General features: G+C 36.2%; 2 protein-coding genes across 2 annotated transcripts in view; both read right to left on the bottom strand.

Moving 5' to 3' along the window:
* LOC113511211 (uncharacterized) overlaps positions 1 to 3,440 on the bottom strand; it is a 34,994-nt gene extending 31,554 nt beyond the window's left edge. The window contains exon 1 of the mRNA XM_052900304.1: positions 2,904 to 3,440. Within this exon, the coding sequence (XP_052756264.1) occupies positions 2,904 to 3,069 (166 nt within the window). The 5' untranslated portion in view covers positions 3,070 to 3,440. The remainder of the gene's footprint in view (positions 1 to 2,903) is intronic.
* Positions 3,441 to 5,522: 2,082 nt separating this feature from the next.
* On the bottom strand, positions 5,523 to 19,628 carry LOC113511023 (probable ATP-dependent RNA helicase DDX27). The gene is made up of 15 exons (XM_026894581.3): positions 19,424 to 19,628; positions 18,025 to 18,111; positions 17,164 to 17,305; positions 15,885 to 15,985; positions 14,891 to 15,089; positions 14,039 to 14,187; positions 12,955 to 13,038; positions 12,189 to 12,316; positions 11,683 to 11,880; positions 10,027 to 10,171; positions 9,159 to 9,341; positions 7,813 to 7,993; positions 7,375 to 7,578; positions 6,992 to 7,140; positions 5,523 to 5,890 (listed from the first exon to the last, which is right to left on the bottom strand). The coding sequence occupies exons 1-15, from the start codon at positions 19,514 to 19,516 to the stop codon at positions 5,537 to 5,539; spliced, it is 2,397 nt and encodes a 798-aa protein (XP_026750382.2). The 5' UTR covers positions 19,517 to 19,628; the 3' UTR covers positions 5,523 to 5,536.
* Positions 19,629 to 19,634: the final 6 nt, after the last annotated feature.

Raw genomic sequence — 19,634 nt, 5'->3', positions numbered from 1 at the left:
GTAGTTACCACGCTTGGCAGGCGAATTGGCAACCGCTGTCAGGATTTAGAGATATTTTAAGAGGGATCCTGCTGCTCATCCCTCGCCTTCCCTTAATCAGTTAGTTGAAAAGGCAGGGGTAGCCTATTCTAGGCTGGGACCACAGGGCCATTTCATTATGTATTATTTATTTACTTTATTTAAGTGATACCTAACTATAAATATAAATAAAACTGTAGGGATTCCATAATTATACTATAATAAAATACATACAGGTGCTGAACCGCAGAGGGTATGGGGTCACAAGATATTTTTACATACTAAGGGGATCACCGCTATGATAAAGATTGAAAAACACTGATTTAAAAAATGCTTTCATAACAATAAAAATCTAATCTTGTAAACCAGTCAAGTGTGAGTTGATCTCACATGCTGAGGGTTCCCTCCATAAATATGAGATAAACTGACCAGGCTTCATTATCATCAGTGTAGCACTTTAATAATTTAACCAATCACTATGAACTTTGGTATACACATACTATATTTTTATTTATTTAATAATAAGGTTCACATACAACTTTTACATTTTACATGCAACTTAATAACACAAAAAATAATTTTGTCTAATGTAAAAATCTTTTATAGGCGAACACCACATGCACTATTATAATATTTAATAAATCATTAACAATAACAATAAGATTATCTGAATAATAAGTAGATTAAGAACTTATGTCTAAGATTTTCCGCAATAAGCTATATCTGCTGTTGGTGGGTCCAAAATTGATGTCAATTTGATCGCTGTGAGCATTCAGAATCCTACATAATCTGGGCACAGGCGAGTTGGCTCCTAACACTGTTCTTCTTAACGGAGGACATAAAGGTGTTATCTGTTTCTGAGGTATTCTAGAGGGAACACGAAAGTTAAACAATTGAAGCATTTGTGGACAATCTATTATATGCGTCAGTATATGGAATGAGAAAGCATATAAGCTATTTATCTGGGTCAATGAACATATCCCAGTCATACAGACAAAATTTAGAGAAAAAATCAATCAGTCGCTCAAGTCAGTGACTCAAATTAAAAAAAAAACTAACTTTTTTTGTAACTTTTAGGAACATGTAAAATGTATAGATTAATACTAATAAAACAGTTAAGGAATTTCTGTACATAGAAAAAAAACGCTAAAAACTGTGTCAGGGGTTACAAGTGAAAAAGAACACATTCAGATTTATTCAATTTTTTGTTTCTTTCTGTTTTTGTTTTTATGACTAATCTCTGAATCTGTTGTACCAATTTAAATGAAATTTTGCATGGTACCTTACATCCCCTGTCAACATTTTAGATACTTTTAATTGTGCCCCCTGGTATAGTTGAAAAACTATAGTAACTTATACAGCTTAGTACACAACCTACTTGGGTAAATTAATTTTAACCTAAGACAAAGAGTAATTTTTTAAATTAAGTCCAATATTCCTAGACATAATAAATAGATAGGTACATACATTGATACATACTAAACAAGAATAACAAACACCACAGGGACAAAGTCGCAGGCATCAACTAGTCATTATTAATTTGTATTCCCAGAATTTATGATATTGCCGTATGGTCTTGGCACAGAATAGGCCAAACCTCCCTTTCCCATGGGTGTCATAAGAGGTGACTAAGAGAGGATGTTGGATTGGCAGTAGCGTCCCTCTTAAAATTTCTCCAAAGCTTAACTATGGTTGCCGATCCACATGCCAAGCATTGTAACTACTAGCAAAATCCTCCTAAGGAGAAAGGCTTATGTTCAGCAGTGGACAGTTTTTTTTAATGGGTGAAAATAGAATGGTAACCATATCTGCACTATCAGTATACTCTAGTAGGATGCCATTGAGGAATGATAGTTGATGATGAAAACAAATCAGTTAGCCCATCATAACAAATTCCACTAGACTTAACCACAACCTCCTCCTCGATCTCCGAGCAGTGGACAGTCAAAGGCTGATGTGATACAACATGGAATAAAAAATTATATAAGCTATTTAGCTCGGTCAATAAACATATTCCAGTCATGGAGACAAAGTTTAGAGTAAAAGCTAGTACTCACGCAATCAAATTTAAAAACTCTGTAAAGAATATTCATAACATATAATCATTATTTTGTATTCCTGGAACTTATTGGGATAATTTTTTTTAATCTTGCAATTTTATTTAACTGTGTAACTTGCAATTATATTACACTATGACCCTTAGTACTGGATTGACCAATAGACTATGTCTTATGGGTGACAGATATAAGAGACGGCAGACTTTGCAACTTTCTTCTTAGAAGGGTAGCACAACACGAAATGACCTATATATAGGTCATTTCGTGTTAAGAAAAAAATAAAAACCTGTTGCTAACAATTTGAATTGTATACATAGAAATTCTGCCTATCTGAACTAACTGAAGACAAATAAGTTTAAACTGCATTAAGTTGAAACTTTTACCAACTGCTGTAAAGTGTAAGTTGTCCGGATTCCACTATATATAAAAAACACAAATAATCTTCATATGCAAATTTGTTACAATAGGTTGAACGGTTTCAGAGACTACCATAAAAGAATATCATGCCTCGGAATATGAATATATTAAGATAAAAAAATAAGATGAATACTCGCTATGCAAGAGCAAACATTCCAATACTAAATAATGTAAGTAGAACCTATATAAACTTTAAATGAATAACTTTTTACCTTATATCCAACAATCCACTTCCTTATGAGCGAGTTTAATGTTTCAATATTTACTAAAAAAATCTAATTAAATGATGAATAAAAACTAATAAAATAGGTATATAATACCAAATAGGTTATATTTTTGTACAATTAAAATGGATTTAAAGTAATGTGGCATAATTTGACATTAAATATATAGGTTATGTGAAAGTTATACCTTCTGTAGAAACAGACGGCTCCTCTGTTTTAAGTAGTACAGCCTCAGTGGGTGGGTCCGGAGCTACTGCTTCGGCATCCTCGCTGCCCTCTGGTACTGTCTCATCACCGTTTACCTTCACTTCTTCATTAGAAGCATTATCACCAATCGCCATTTCATCCGACATTGTCAAATTTTGCAAAGTATGTCACAATTGCACTGTCAAAGTCTAAATGAACACATAACAAGACGGTTATGAAATTCTAGCGAACCTCTCCACGAAATAAATTGGTATAATGCGCGTCACAACGGAGGTTTCCCGCTTTATCGGAGGAGAAAAAAACTTTGGTCTTTTTAATGTAAACTGTACGATTCCAGCCACGTTTTATATGCGTACTTTGACACTGGATGTACATTACACGAAATGTACAATTAAGTTGTTTGATATTTATCAAAATATGCGATAAATTCAATAAATAGACATTAATTATGTTTTGTAAAGGAAAATGTTGATCATAAACAAGATCCGCTTAGCGACGACGCCACAGATATGTCTATGGTTGTCATTCGTACGTTCTTATTGTCTATAACGGAAACTGTCAATTATAATGACATCATAGACGGTTATTTATAATGTTTAGTTGTTTGAATAGCTTTTAAAAAATAAGATGTTCCTATATTGGATCATTGTATAAAGAAGTCTCCTAAGACTTTTTGGACCATAGTTTTATTAATAATTATTTATATTGTAAGTTTATTATAAAAAGGATCTTCTACATAAGATAAACTAAATAAAATGGTGCTCTAAAATCGATTAATCGATATATCTGTTTTTTCTAATAAATAAATCAATATTTATAATTGATATATAGCTTTAAATTAATCTAGCAAATCAATACTCCATTCTAGAAAATAGATTTTTTTTTTCTGCATTGTCAAGTAAAATATATTTACAATTATGTTCTTGAAAGTGTATAAATACATGAAAGTAAATTTACAAAATAAATGATATAGGGATTTGCAAAAAAAAGTGATGAAATATCAATTATTAAGATGATCGTTTCGTTTTCCATAATTAGATTTAAATTCATTTTAAATGCACAAACTCGAAAAAAAATTGATCATTGAGATCTGGTTTTTTAAGCTTCGATTTAATTGTGAGTCAATTTCTCAGATTCAAATTGGAAGAAAATGAATGAGTCGCCAACCCTAATTAAATAAATAAACGAGTTGCTGAAGTCAAGCCACTCGTAAGACAGATGTTTAGATATACCTCCGTAGATTTACAGTGCGCAAATATGAATGATTTTGTTATTCAAATAATTAGTAATTACTAATTTTATAATTCAACTACTAAATTAGTAATACATTAATTTATATTTCAATGAATATATTAATTAGTAACTCGATCTAAACCACTAATAAAGGAAAAAGGCATTTCCCAATATCCACTACATGTTCAGCGGTAAACAGTTAACGGCTAATATGATGGCACCGACAGATCGGCCTCCACACGGTCGCCACTAAAACCATTGTCAATTGTTGATGAATTTGTCACAACGTTGTAACTAACTTGCTTTCATGGGGGGAAAGGGGTTGTTAGTAATGGAGAGCTTTTTTTAAAGGGTATAAATGGAATAATAACCCCGCCCGCGCTTAAAACACTGGCGGGGCACCAGTAGAAGATGACAGGTGAACAAATGAAAAGGCAGGTCAGTTAGCTCATCGTGATGAATACACCTGGAATTTAGCACGATAGTTTCCAGGGGGGACCAAGTGGAGGTCGACCGAACAGGGTATATTGCTAGCAATGGGATTTGTAGATCGCGTTACTAACAATCCAGTAATGGAGAGCTAATAACCACATTGCTAGCAATATACTCTATCTGGTTGACCTCCTGACGGTTCCTTGTCGAAATATTTTTTATTAATTCTTGAGAAATTCGTCATGATGAGCTAAGAGACCTCCTTTAACCTTCACCTATCATCCCTCCCTGAAGCGCCGTTAGGGCATACTGATAGGCGGCCGGTCGTGAAACTATATGCCAAATCTTTTAGTAATATGGATAAAACCATTTTACGCTGACCCCAAATAGTTATTGGGATAAGGGTAGGAAGATGATGACATGATGATAATGAAATGATAAACAGCACTATCAATGTGAATAATTTAATTTTCAATACAAGGTGAGGCTGTATCGAAAAGCTAATAACTAGTAAGGAAAGTTTTCAGGTGCCATATTGAGACTTTTATCTTGTATCCAGTGGAAAATATCTTAGTTGGGGCAGGCGCATGAGAATGAAATTATTTATTCGAATATTTTTTTGCCGATATCATTTATTAACAGAAAAAAAACAAGACGTTAAAAAAATCAAATTTTACAGTCACATTTTCAATCTTTTGTTCTGACATGTTTAATTTAATAGTGTAAATCGTTGTTTTTTTTTTTTGTATAGTAGTAGTCATAGACTTAGTATAACATACTAATCTAAGGTAGTAGTACTATCAATTTATCCACAATGGGAAAGGCAAAAGAACTAAGCCATACAGCCTGATCTTCAGTAGAATTTTTTTTCGTATATCAATGGCAGTGTCCATAGATAACAATATTTTTTTTATATAAAAATAAAACAAAATACTACAAAGGTAAATTTTATTTGTTTTGTCTTCGTCCCTGTTTTGGCGCTTGAGGTTTGCCGAATGTCTTATTTTTTCCTTTTGCGAATCCTTTACCTTTTTGGGGTGTTCCTTTCCCTTTAGAGGATTGTCCTTTGCCTTTTTGGTGCAATCCCTTTCCTTTCTGAACCTTATTCGCATCGTAACGTAGTCTTTTGGCGGCTTTTTGAGATGTATCTGTTAGGTCATTGGCGAAGTTATTCTGCTTTTTATTTTTGTTCTTAAATGATTTTTTCTGTGGAATTTGTGGTCTGTCATCATCGTCGTCAACGGTGCGGATACGACGTTGTTTCTTCTTCCGTTTCGCCATTCTTGATTGGAGAAGGGCCACCTGATAAATAAAGACTATTCAAAAAACTGAATGCAACTATGAAAATTAAAAATTATGGAAAATTATGAATATAACTATCCTTGAGGATTCCATATTGTAAGAGGAAGAGAATGTTACACTAAGTCTATGGTAAATGGATTTTGTAAAAAAGTCATCCATATTGCTCAGCAGCAATATAAATGATTTTTTGCATGGTTTAAAGGATGAGACATGGCTGAAATTATAGGGTATAGGAGCTTAACATTTTAGTCGTCAAAAATGGAATTGAATGATGGGTACCATAAGCATTCTGTAATAGCCATGGTGCTGATAACATTCATAAAAAACTGTTATAATTTTTCATGAGGTGGGTTTGCTTGTTTGCATTCAAGCTGCATAAAAATTAATTAAATCTTTATACAAAGGTTTTTTTTTTATACAACTTAGAATGGCAAACAAGCTGACGGCCCACTTAATGGAAAGTGGTAACCGTCGCCTATAGAAATGAGCAGTACCATGGACATAACAGAGTATACTGTTATGTCCATGGTATTATAGTAGTCGCCCATGATACCCCCCCCCCCCCCATGCATTGCTATTCCTGAGGACTCGGGTGTTATTCCTCTATACCCAGTAAATTCACACCATATCCCACCCTTTAAACCGAAACACAGCAATGCAAACACAACTGCTTCACGGTAGAAACACAAAAAACGATACGCAGCCGGTAGGAGCGTGTCAGCAGCGTCCACATCAGTCATTAACTGTCCACTGTTGAGAATAGGCCTTCCCTCATAATTAGGTGGGTCTTTCCATTAGTTGCCACGCTTGGTGGGCGGGTTGGCAACCGCAGTTAGGTTTTGGTGATGTTTTAAGAGAAACGCTACTAAAGACGCTGCTAAATATAAAGGCGGCATATGAAATGGTAACAGCAGCTTTCAATATGTGTATAATTATACTAACAAGAAAATTTATTGGTTAGAATGTATAATAGTTTATTAGGAATATAATATACTCTTGCTAATACAAATAATAATCTCCCTACTAGCAAATAAGTATCATCCGTCACTCTCGTGAACGTTCACGAGTATGACGGACATGAAAACTTATACACAAAATTACCTTTTCCATCTCTCTTCTAACACGTTCCTCGGGCGTGTCTTTCGGCTTTTGCTTGGTATTCTTCTTTCGTTTCTTGCCGCTGCCTCCGTCGTCCGAATCATCGTCAGAGTCATGTTTACGTTTCTTGCCTTTGCCTTTTTGTTGTTTATCTAAAAGTAATATTAATTAAAAAAGAAATATAAAGACAAAAAGTATATGGATCATTAAAAAGCGGAAAAATAAAAAAAAAAATCAAAATGTCAGTTATCAAATTAGAATCGAGTAAACAATTTGTTTGGATCAAAACAAGAAACTAAAATATATATTTTATTTTATTGAATTAATTGTTATTTCAATGAAAGTTTTAATGAAAAAAAATATCAAAATTTGAAATTATAATATACCTTTCCCCTGATGCTGAGAAAGAGCTAGTCTCTCCTTTTCTTCTCTTTTCTCTTTATTAGTCTGGAACCATTCGTGCTGCCTCTTCGTTTCATACTTGGGGCCATCCTGACCTTCCTCCTTCTTTAGTGTGCCTTCTAACTTGGCAGTTTGCTTCTCCATTTTCTTCAGTTGCTTATCCGCATATTCTTCATCAAGTATTGCAGCTGGAAATATGATAATAGTGATATATTTGAATGAAACAAAACTTTTATTGTATCATAAGTGAGATTTCGCCGTGTGTAGTCCCAGCATAGAATAGGCCAAATTCAACGATAAATTAGTCACGATGGTTTCCAGCGGGAACCGCGTGGAGGTCGACCTGATAGGATATATTGATATTAATGGAGGCTAACGTCCCCATTGATAACAATCCTCCCCCCCCCCAAAAAGTAACTTACCAATGTCGGGCTCGAGCCTAGCCAGCCGGTCCCTGTACTTGGCGACGATGTCGGGCGGCACCTGTCGCGACTTGACGGGCCGCCGCGCGCGCTTCACGATGGCCTTCACCAGACCTCGCTCCGCCTCGCCCGCCAGCGACACCGACACGCCAGCGCGACCCGCCCGAGCGGTTCTTCCCACCTAGACCAAATTTCATAGGGGGAAAAGGATTGTTAGTAATCTAAAAATTTAATCATGGCCGCACGATCCGGACATAGAATAGACCACCACTTCCTTCTCCGTGCTTGTCATAAGAGGCGACTAAAGGAGGTCGAGGTATGGGCAGTAGCGTCTTTCTTAAAACATCTCTAATGCCTATCTGCGATTGCCAATCTGTCTGCCAAGGGTGGCAACTACTAGTAAAACCTCCCAAGAGATAGGTTCAGCAGTGGACAGTTAAAGGCAGATAGGATAGTGTTTAATGGTGGGAAACTTACTCTATGGATATAGCTCTTAATTATAAGACTTACTCTGTGAATACAGTGCTCTATGGTGGACAACTTACTCTACACATATTGTGCTTTATGGTAAGTAACTTACTCTATGGATAGAGCTCTTAATTATAGGCACACATACTTCGTTTTTTTTTTTTTTTAATACTATATTATTAATATTGAATAGTGATTGGTAATGGACACACACTATTAGTTAAATTAATTTATTTATATTTATTATTATTATTTTGTTCAAGAATTCTCGCGATTGGCTTTTGACTTTGGGCCATAACAGGATATCAAGGTTTTGCTCTTTTGAGGGCAAAGCAATAAACTGAGTTGTGACCATTTTGTGTTACTGTGGCACACTCACGAGAAATTGTGTTACCTCTTTTATGTACTTTCTTTTTGTTTTTTTTTTGTATATGTTTTGCTGTTTTATTTCTTTTTAAATATATACCAATAGCTAATGTTATTTGTATGCTGTAAGTGAATTAAATAAATTATATATCTATCTATCTACAACTTACTTTGTATATATTGGTACTTGACGGTTTTTTTAATACAACTTAGAAAATGCAAACAAGCTGACGGCCCACCTGATGGAAAGTGGTAACCGTCGCCTATAGACATGAGCAGTAGCATGGACAAAACAGGGTATACTGTTTCGCCCATGATACACCCTATACGTTGCCAATCCTGAGGATTCAGGTGTTATTCCTCTGTACCCAGTAAATTCACGCTAATCCCACCCTTCACACCGAAACACAGCCATGCAAACACAACTGCTTCACGGTTGAAACACGAATGGGATAGAGGTGATGGTGGGTAAATAACTATATGGATATAAGTGCAGACGGTGGACGACTTACTCTATGTATGTAATGTTCGATGGTGGCGGGCAGCGTGAAGTTGAGCACGGTCCTGACGCCGGGTATGTCGAGCCCGCGCGCGGCCACGTCGGTGGCGACCAGCACGTCGGCCAGCTCGTCCTTGAAGCGGCGCAGCGAGTCCAGCCGCTGCGGCTGTGTCAGCGCGCCGTGCAGCTCCGCCACCTACCACCACCACGGTATGTCAGTCGATGGGAATGTAGACTTTTAATGGATGAACATGGAATGCTTCACCTATATATACTAACAGTATGGGACCACCACACCAGTGTAGGATGAAGATAGTCAGGTCAGTTGGCACATCGTGGCGAATTCAGTAACAATTAACCATGATGGTTTCCAGGAGGGACCGCGGGGTGGTGACCTGACGAGGTATATTGATAGCGATTGGGGACTAGTGTCCCCGTTAATAGCAATTCTACCTTCCCCTAGATATACTGTAGAGGTGAATATTGTGATCCATTGAAAGAAAAATTTGAAAAAAGCAAAACTGCTTCAAAACACATCATTATAAGACATATGTGTACTAAAGCAGAAGACAGTACCATTGGTGTATTTAAATTGGGGAGGGGAAGCGTGTCTTCCCCAGGCTTGTCTGGTATCTACTTCAGAATCAAATAAAATGAAACAAGTCAGAATAGATCACGATAGTATTCCTGAAACTGGCCTATAAACCGCGCGGTCAAGTGTGATCTATTTAGTATACAAAGCCAGGTTTTTCCAGTATTAATCACAATTTTCTCTATTTTTTTGCTTTACTCTATGATAACTAGGCGTCAATATGAAAGGAATCTCCTATCTTGTGGCACCAATATCCATTCTCATGGACAGACACCTCACAAACAAATACCTTTACGCCAAGGAGTCCCAGTGCCACGTGCAGCCTGTGCGCCTGTTTCTTGGTCTGCACGAAGATGACGGCGCGATCCCTGAACGTGCGGCACACCAGCGCCGCCAGTATGGCCTCACGGTCGCTCTCACGCTCTCTCCGTATCCTGCAGCGAACTCAGGTATAAACATTGGGCGCACATAATAAAAAAAGTCACAAAAGAACTAACGAGACTAAAAAGAACTGTGAAAATCAGATCGTAATTGGTTGCTGACATAGGCTTCCCTCTATTTTGTATTTGCTACTAGTTAATAGTTGTCATGCTTATGCATGCGAATTATTCAATACGATGCATGCGGCCATCTTCTATCATCGTACGGCTCGCCATCGACAGGGAGTTCACCCTCATACCTTACAGCCTAAATGGTCGTGTACAACGCGGTTTCAGAGATGTTTTCTCCCACGAACACTCAGGTTATGGAATGAGCTCCCTGCCGAAGTTTTCCCAAGAGACTACAGCGTGGGGTTCTTCAAAAGGAGAGTAAAGAGGTTTCTTCAGAATCGGCAATGCGCGCGTAATACCTCTGGTATTGCAGGCGTTCATAGGCTACGGTAACCGCTTACCATCAGGTGGGCCGTATGCTTGTTTGTCACCTCCGTGGTATAAAAAAAATGCTTAGCAAGCGGGTTGCCAACCATAGTTAGGCCTTGGAGATGTTTTAGGAGGGATGTTGTTGCCTATCCCTCGACCATTAAGTTACCTTACTCGCCTCTTAAGACACCCATGGGAAAAGGGTGGCCTATTCTATGCCGGGATCACACGGTAAACGACTATAACAATATAACTCTACATAGGGAGACTTTGTACAAAAATCGATTGCTTGGGTACCTCTGTCCCATTCGTGTTTCTACCGTGAAGCAGTTGTGTTTGCATGGCTGTATTTCGGTTTGAAGGGTGGGATATGACGTGAATTTACAGGGTACAAAGGAATAACACCTGAGTCCTCAGGAATGGCAACGCATTCCCATGCGCCTGTTTCGCCCATGATACCTCCCGGTATCATGGGCGAAACAGTATACTCTGTTATGTCCATGGTACTGCTCATGTGTATAGGCGACGGTTACCACTTTCCATCAGGTGGGCCGTCAGCTTGTTTTCCATTCTAAGTTGTATAAAAATACTCGTAATACAAGTATTGTACTAACCTCTTAAGCTATTTCAATTGTACTTGTATAAGTATTATTGAAATGAGTTAAGAAATATACTGAAATATGATGATGCATTAAAAAAACCCAAGGCAAATATTTTTACTGAGAGCTTCTTAAGTAATCAAATGTAATTTTTACTTAAAGAAACTATTTCTAAAAACAAAATTGGCAGGGTGCCTATATTGTCTAATAGGAAAAGCGGTCCTTTTTTTAAATGGGTGATAATAGAATGATAACCCCGCTTGCGATATCAGTATACGCTGGCGGGGTACCAGTGAGGGGTGTCGATGAAAGCAGGTCAGTTAACCCATCGTGCCGAATTCCAATAGAATTAACCACGATAGTTTCCAGGGGGGAACCGTGTGGAGGTCGACCTAATACGGTGTATCGCTAGCAATGGGTCAGTTAGACCTAATTACTAACAATCCCTTTCCCCCCAAATCCGGTCCTCATCTTAACACAACATACCTAACAAACTCCTGTCTCAAATTGAAAGCGACGTCTTTGTTGGAGTCGACGAACAACTTGACCGGCTTGTTGAGCGACACGGCGGCGAGGTCCTTGACCTCGTCGCTCATGGTGGCCGAGAACAGCATGGTCTGCCGCTTCGGTGAGCACTGCTTGATAATCTCCTTCATTTGCTCAGCGAAATACTCGTCCAGCATTCTGTGGGAATTATCATACTACTTTAGCCGTTAATTGTCCACTGTTCCACATAGGTCCCTATTGGAGGGTTTTGCCAGTAGTTGCCATGCTTGGCAGGTGGGTTGGCAACCGCAGTTAGATCTTGGTGTTGTTTTAAGAGGGATGCTCCTGCCTATCCCTCAGCCGCTAAATTCCTTTCGTCGGCTCTTTAGTCGACACCCATGCGAAAGGATAGGATAGCCTATTCTATGCCGGAATTATATTTGCTCTAGTGTAGATCTGGTTTTCCTGTGAATAAATAAATAAATACGAAATCATAACCAACTCACCTGTCAGCTTCATCCAACACCAACACTTCAATGGAGTGGAGGCTAAACGATGGTGTGTTCCGTATATGATCGATCAGACGGCCGGGGGTCGCTATCACAACGTCGGGGTTCCGACGCAATACGCTCTCCTACAATTTGTTTTTACATATTATTATTAAGGCAGGGGAGTCCTACAAAACTCTTACAAACTTGATAGGTTAGATCACGTGATCATAATCCAGCCTTTATTGTCTATGCTTTTAGTAACATTTAACAGGACTAATGAATTTAATCTGTAAAGGCATGCTCTTGGGGATATTTGGTGAACCAATGGTAAAATAGTACGGGAACATAATATTAATATGAAATTTTATTAATATAAAAAAAAAATCATGTTACAAATAAAAAGTTTTATGTTAAGAGCATTTTATTTTTTTATTATTCATAGATGGGCAGATAGTTATACTTCATTGATTTGTTTTAACTTATTATAAATACAAATAATTATAAAAAATAATTTAGTGAAGATTTTTTGATGATATATCTAATCATGGCCTGATAACTTATTACATTGGAATGTGCATAAATAAAGTTTCGCTATTTCGCCAACAGTATACTTTATGTCCATAGTACTGCTCATATTTATAGGCGACGGTTACCACATTCCATCAGGTGGGCCGTTAGCTTGTTTGTCATTCTAAGCAGCATAAAAAATCTTTTTTTTTTTTTCAAAATATAGAAGAATTTTTAGCATTCATAAAACTACGTATTGAAAAATATTACTTACCTGGTATTTGACGTCAAGACCGCCCACCGACAGTCCCACGGTGACCGTTGTGAACTGTGTCAATTGTCTAGTCACACCATGCACCTGGACAATCAAATATTAGGCAATATTCAGATTATGTAGACATTTAAACAAACAGAACTAATAAAGACACAAAAATCCATGTGTAAAATCTGTAAAGTGCAATAAATTTTACTAAGTTGACCATTTATGAGGGCTATATTTATGTTGGCATGGAGACCTTAACATTGCCACAAATAAAATAAATGTTACAATATCCCATTCATTAATACCTATGGAGTAATATCGAGTACAGATTGGGCCAATAATTAATCTGTCATTTTTTTATCTGGTTCCGGATATTGATTTACAGGCTTTTTACTTTTTTTTTCATTCTATTTTTACAGTTACACTATAATCGCTATCTATACTACTCTAATCTTATATCTACAATCTAGTTGCCTTCCTGGCCAGGGATGCCTATTCTACGTTTTATTCAGTATGTTACATTACAACCAGCTTTCTTACTTCTACTTGTTATATTGACTAAATTTTGGACCATATACTCATTTTACTTTATTCGAGCAGTAAGTGCTTTATATTATTCTCAAATTCGTGTATAATATAGTATATGTCATATATGTGTAAGTATATTTGTTATTCATATATATATTTATTCGTTTATATATGTAATTTTAGTATGTATGTATATCAATAATTAGTAGTATTCGAGTATTCTGACACTTCCCTATGGTTGACTGAGAGAGAACGCTTTTAGCATTAAGTCCGCCATGTACACATATTTGTACTAATGAATAAATAAATACATGCCTTCAATATAGCATTACTTGGTGGCATTTTCTTTGTTCACTTTTTCAATTATTTTGCTACTATATTTCAGAAATAGCCATCTTGTTTTACTGTTTTTTATTATCTCTTTATATTGATTTCTTGTTATTGGTAACTCTATTTGTGTCTCAGGCTCCATTTTGTCTCTTCCGACATATTATGTATGGTTCTGTATATTGTAAATTAATTGTTAGTACTCGTATTAAAAAAAATCCTTAAATGTACAAAATATTACCTGTGCGCCGAGTTCTCTAGTGGGCACTAAGATGAGTACCCTGGTGATGCGGTCACCGCTGGCGCGGTACAGGAGCCGCTCCAGTATGGGCAGCATGTACGCCGCCGTCTTGCCCGTACCGGTCGCTGCGCACGCGCACACGTCCTTGCCTGTTGGGAAAATCGTTAAAATAATAAATATAATACAATAACACTAATCGAATAAATAGAATTTAATCAAATAAGATATATACATGATTCTCTCTTCTTCTCAGCTAAAATTGCATTTCGAAGTGGGCAGTTTATTTTTTTTTCTTTATTTATAATGCAAATAATAAATATAGACTTTCATTGAAACCGGTTGAATAGTTTAGTAGTTTAGCATGAATTAATTTTTACATATTAAACTGTCCAGACCATTTTCCTCATAACGAAGTATTATCGATTTTTTTTACACTCACCAACTAATACAAAAGGTTATTAAAAGATACTTATAATTAAATTTATATCAATAATTTCTTTATATCTTTTTTTTTTATTTATATTAGAGTAAACCATAACCATCAAATAAATTTAAGTTAAATTGCTTGAGTGGTTTTGAAGATTAACATGAATGGACTTTCACATATTAATATATCCAAAACAATTTCACTATATCTAAGGCTTTAATGTTTATCAAACTCAAGGCATGCTGTGGTTGCTTATAAATGTAAGAACAGTAAGATCTAATCCATAAATACCAGTAATTGACCATACAATACCATAAAATACCAGTGTATTGTATTAAAATGTTTACCTGTATCTTATGTTGGTAATCCTATAAATAAATAAATAAATTTTTACTAATTTTTGCTAATACAAAGGTTTAACTTACCAAGTAGGGCAACGGGTATAGTCGCCGCCTGTATAGGCGTGGGGTGGACATAATTCAGTGCTGAGATCGCCTTGAGCAGAGGACGTGAGAGATTCATCATGTGGAAGGAAGCCTGCTCGTCGTATGGAGGTGGCTCCTCGAAGAAATCAGAATCGTATTCGATGCGAGTCCCTTGCTCCGCGTCTAGTTCCTTCATTTCCTATAATAAAAGGTTAGAATTCAAAGTTATTTATATATGTTGATATGAAGTTTAAGAACATAAATATTGAACGCAACTTTTTTGTTATTGTTATATGATTGCGACTATAACCACAGTGCCATAGAGTCAACCTGTCTACTTTGTAACTTTTTTCTTTCTAATTGTGTATTGTCTATGAAAAGCATAGACTTTTGTTAATTGTAATTCCTAATATTAAATTTATTTCTTATACATTTAATTATTTATCCAAGATTTGACTTTATTATAAATTTATACCATTCATTTTAATTAACGATTTCCATAGTAATATTATAAAGGTGTTTATCATCAAGAGGGATTTGCCAGTAGTAGCCACGTTTAGCAAGCGAGATGGCAACCGCAGTTAGGCTTTTGATGATTGTATTAAGAAAGACGTTGTTACACATCCACTGACTATTTAGTTCCCTTAGTTGGCTCTTACGATACCCATATATACGACACAAATAAATATTATTTTTATTTATTTTCCCTCACTAACCTTTAGCTGGAATGAGCTCCCTGCCAAGGTTTTCCCTAGAGACTACTCTCTAGGGAAAACCTTGGCAGGGAGCTCTTTGTATCAGTATGGGGTTTTTCAAAAAGGGCATATTAAGGTTTTCTCAGGATCGGCAACACGCACGTGACATCTCTAGTGTTTCAGGCGTCCATAGACAACAATGATCGTTTACCGGGCTGTATGTTTGTTTGATACCCTTGTGGTATAAAAAATTTTATCCAAGTCCTTCTCCAGACCAAAATATAGTAATAAAAAGATACCTGTTTCAACTTCTGTTTCTTAGTGAGTTTCTTGTCCTTTGTTTTAATTTCATCCTTCTTGAGTTCATCGTCGGATATTTGTAGCTCATCAACGTCTTCATCTGTTGTAAAATTAAAACAAAATAGTTATGATTTCATTTACTTTAATATTATAATTATAATGTAGAACTACACACTTTTTTGTTAATGGATGAAAATGGAACGACAATCCCGCCAGCGCTATCGGTATACGCTCACGAGGTACCAGTGATAGATGATAAGCGAAGAAAGGTCAGCAGGCCCATCGTTAAGAATTTAACAAGAATTAACTATGATGATTTCCAGGAATCCCTCTATTTCCCCCGCGTGGAGGTTGACTTGATATTGCTAGCTATCGGGCTGTTCTTTTTTTTGATGGGTGGAAATGGTATGGTACCCCGCATGCGCTAACGGGATACGCTGGCGGAGCACCAGTGAAGGGTGATAGAGAAGAATGGAAACAGGCCAGTTAGCCCATCATGATGAATTTATCAGGAATTAACCATGATAGTTTCCAGGGGGAACCGCGAGGAGGTCGACCTGGTTGGGTATATTGCTAGCAATGGGATTCTCAGTCTCCATTACTAATAATCCCTTTCCCCCTGCTATGGGGCTGTTAGAACCCATTACTAATAATCCCTTCCTCACACCCCACTCCGAACAACACACTTTAGAAAATGTGTGGATACTGCTTATTACCTACTTAGAAGGAAAGTGCACTGGGAATTTATTTTCTGTGTCCTCTATGACAAGGTATCTGCAGACATTGACCTGTACCAAAGTGGATAAAAGCTGAGTCCTCAGAAATGCATGAGGGGTATCATGGGCGAAACAGTATACTCTGTTATGTCCATGATACTGCTCATGTCTATAGGCGAGGGTTACCACTTTCCATCAGGTGGGCCGTCACCTTGTTTGCCATTCTAAGTTGTATAAAAAAAAAAAATGTAGGGTCTCTACATGCATTCTAGTATATAAAGTACCAGTCACAGAGCAGGGAGGGGTACTGGCCCTGCAGTGTTCAGGAACAGGGGTGAAGCGCTGAATTCTAAAAAAAAATATTTAATAAAGTATTGCATCAAATTCGACTTTGAGGTGAACAGTGCTAATCCCCAATGACCTTTTTCGTCGTTTCGACAAAAATATCTCTTTTATCATTATCAGTCAGGGAGTCCACTGACGCTTCATAAACTTGCTCTGAGACACCAAGGCAAGCTGTGGGTGTAAAGGCAAATAGATGTAGTTATACGAAATTCCTTACCTTTCTCATCAACATCGGAATCAGTGTCAACATCCACAGAGTTCCCATTCACCTTCACCTGCGCCCTTCGTTTCTCTATCTTCTCGTCCAAGGTTTGTTTGACATTCCTACGTACATATTTCTGCAGATCATCCCAGGTGTTCTGCAATAAGATAAAAGATTGGTACAATATTTTAAAGTTGATATAAATATCATTTTTAGTCATTTAAGAATTATATACTAGCAACCCACCACGGTTTCGCACGGGTGAACAATTACATCACATCAGATTAGAAACCTCTAAAATTATCAATATTTCTCTACTATATTATGCACATATTAAACATATAAACTTTTCTCTTGAATCACTCTATCTATTAAAAAAAAAAAAACCGCATCAAAATCTGTTGCGTAAATTTAAAGATTTAAGCATAAATAGGTACAGACAGACAGGAAGCCCCTTTGTTTTATACTATGTAGTGATAGTGATATGTGTGATAAGATAATATGTATATACATAAAATGTAAAAAAATAAAGATTTATTGTTTACAAATCATCTATGCAAGAATGTTGGGATAATGACAGACAAACTCCAAACAAATATTTATATCATTGTTTTTGAGGTTGTCCAACCAGCTTCACATACAATAGAAGCTCTTACTTATGCATTACTACAGCATGGTTCACTATGACATTGCAAGCAGCAAGTTGTTTACTAGAGTCTTCACACTACCACAACATTCTTTTTTCAGTTACTATGCAATATCATTATGAACCAATTTTGATGTCTTTAACAAAGATTGAGATATTTCTTTACAAATTAGCTATTCTTTTATGAATATATGAACTAACATTAATAATATAAAAATATATAAACCAACCTTATTGTACTCTTCTACTGAACCCACAAACTGGAAATTGGGATTAAAATCAGCTTTCTTCTTTACTTTTTGCTTCGATGGTTGATACTGAAAATATGGTTTTAAGCACTTTCATTTATACGACTTTATAGTAGTACAATCAATTTATGTAATAAACTTTAGCAAAACAAAACTATGTGGTCATCATTGTATCCGCCATTGGGGGGAAGGGATTGTTAGCAATGGAGTTTGACAGCTTTGGCACAACCTCCATGTGGTTCCCCCTGAAAACCATCATGAACAATTCTCGTTGAATTCGTCACAATAGGCTAACTGACCTGTTTCATCATCATCTATCATCCTTCACTGGTACCCCGCCGGTGTATACCGATAGCGCGGGAGGGGTTACTATTTCATTATCACCTATAAAGTATCTGCCATTACTTGTCCAATGCAGAACATAGGCTTCCCCCTGTTGCGGGGGTTTTGCCAGTAGTTGCCATGCTTGGCAAGCAGGTTGGTACCCACAATTAAGCTTTGGCAATATTTTAAGAGTGACACTACTACACATTTCTCAACTGTTAATTTCTCTTAGTCACCTCTTATGACACCCACAATAAAACCATGTAAATATTGTTAAAGATGAATTTAACTTTTAAATTAGATAATAATCTTTTTTTTTTAAATCACCACTAGTCTAATCCTAGAAATTTGACCGATTCTGTAGCCTCATGAAGATGAGGGATATTATTATGGTATAGCCTGATCTACTACCAGGGACACTTGTTCCTTAGATATCTTCTTTATATGTGTCCAAAATAAAAAGTGAGATTTTAAAATTACAACCAATCAATGACCGTCAGCCAATTATTTACATTTATAGTTAGATGTAGCATTATTTATGCATCATTTATGAATATGGACATATCTTTTACTAACGGACTGATTTACTTATATATAAACTAAACAGCTGGAGTTAGAAATTTAAACTTGAAAGTCTGTAGTTCTTATTATGATAGAGGCATCTAGTAACAAAACCCTATAAAAATGGAAAATAGTGGCATTTATGCAGGCGAAGTCGTTTTGAAGAAGTAATCTTATAAAAACATGTGCAAAATTTAAGGACATAAAATAAAGTTTTATGCTTAACTTTCAGACGCCACTAATGACACCCACTGATTAAAATATTGATCATTCTTATATAAAAAATGAAAATGATAGTAGTAAGGAAAACATATTGCAGAAAATAGTTGGAATACAGTTGCTCGAGTGTGATTCAATTATTGACATAATTTCGCTTAGGAACATAAATATTGGATATAAAGGATAGTATATAGAGTGGAAGTAGATAAAGAGTGATAAAGTTTAGTGAAATACATCTTGCATGCGCGTATTATTTTAATATTTCTTAAATAAAAACCTCAATTTCTTCGTCTGACTCTTCGGAAAAATCTTCAATTTCTTCGTCATCTGCTATTGTTTTTATAAGACCTGGATGACCTTCTACTTCCATAGTTATATTAAAAAGCTAATTTAACATAATAATGTAGTAAAAAAAGAGTATTTACAAAAACAGATGCAATGAAATTTTGAGGTTATTTTATTTGTCAAATGCGCCTGTCAAACTCACA

Source organism: Galleria mellonella, unplaced genomic scaffold, assembly GCF_026898425.1.
Source record: "Galleria mellonella isolate WM207_F2 unplaced genomic scaffold, CSIRO_AGI_GalMel_v1 utg643, whole genome shotgun sequence".
In the NCBI taxonomy this organism is placed as follows: Eukaryota; Metazoa; Arthropoda; class Insecta; order Lepidoptera; family Pyralidae; genus Galleria; species Galleria mellonella.
Note: the sequence above shows the minus strand (reverse complement) of the source record. Positions and strands in the feature narration are given on the sequence as shown.

Excerpts from the sequence above, each read along its gene's own strand:
- LOC113511023 (XM_026894581.3), bottom strand. The coding sequence starts at position 19,516 with ATGGAAGTAGAAGGTCATCCAGGTCTTATAAAAACAATAGCAGATGAC. Across the intron at positions 15,986-17,163 it reads TTCCGATGTTGATGAGAAAG|ATGAAGACGTTGATGAGCTA; the intron begins GTAAGGAATTTC and ends ATTTTACAACAG. Across the intron at positions 11,881-12,188 it reads GTGTTGGATGAAGCTGACAG|AATGCTGGACGAGTATTTCG; the intron begins GTGAGTTGGTTA and ends TAATTCCCACAG.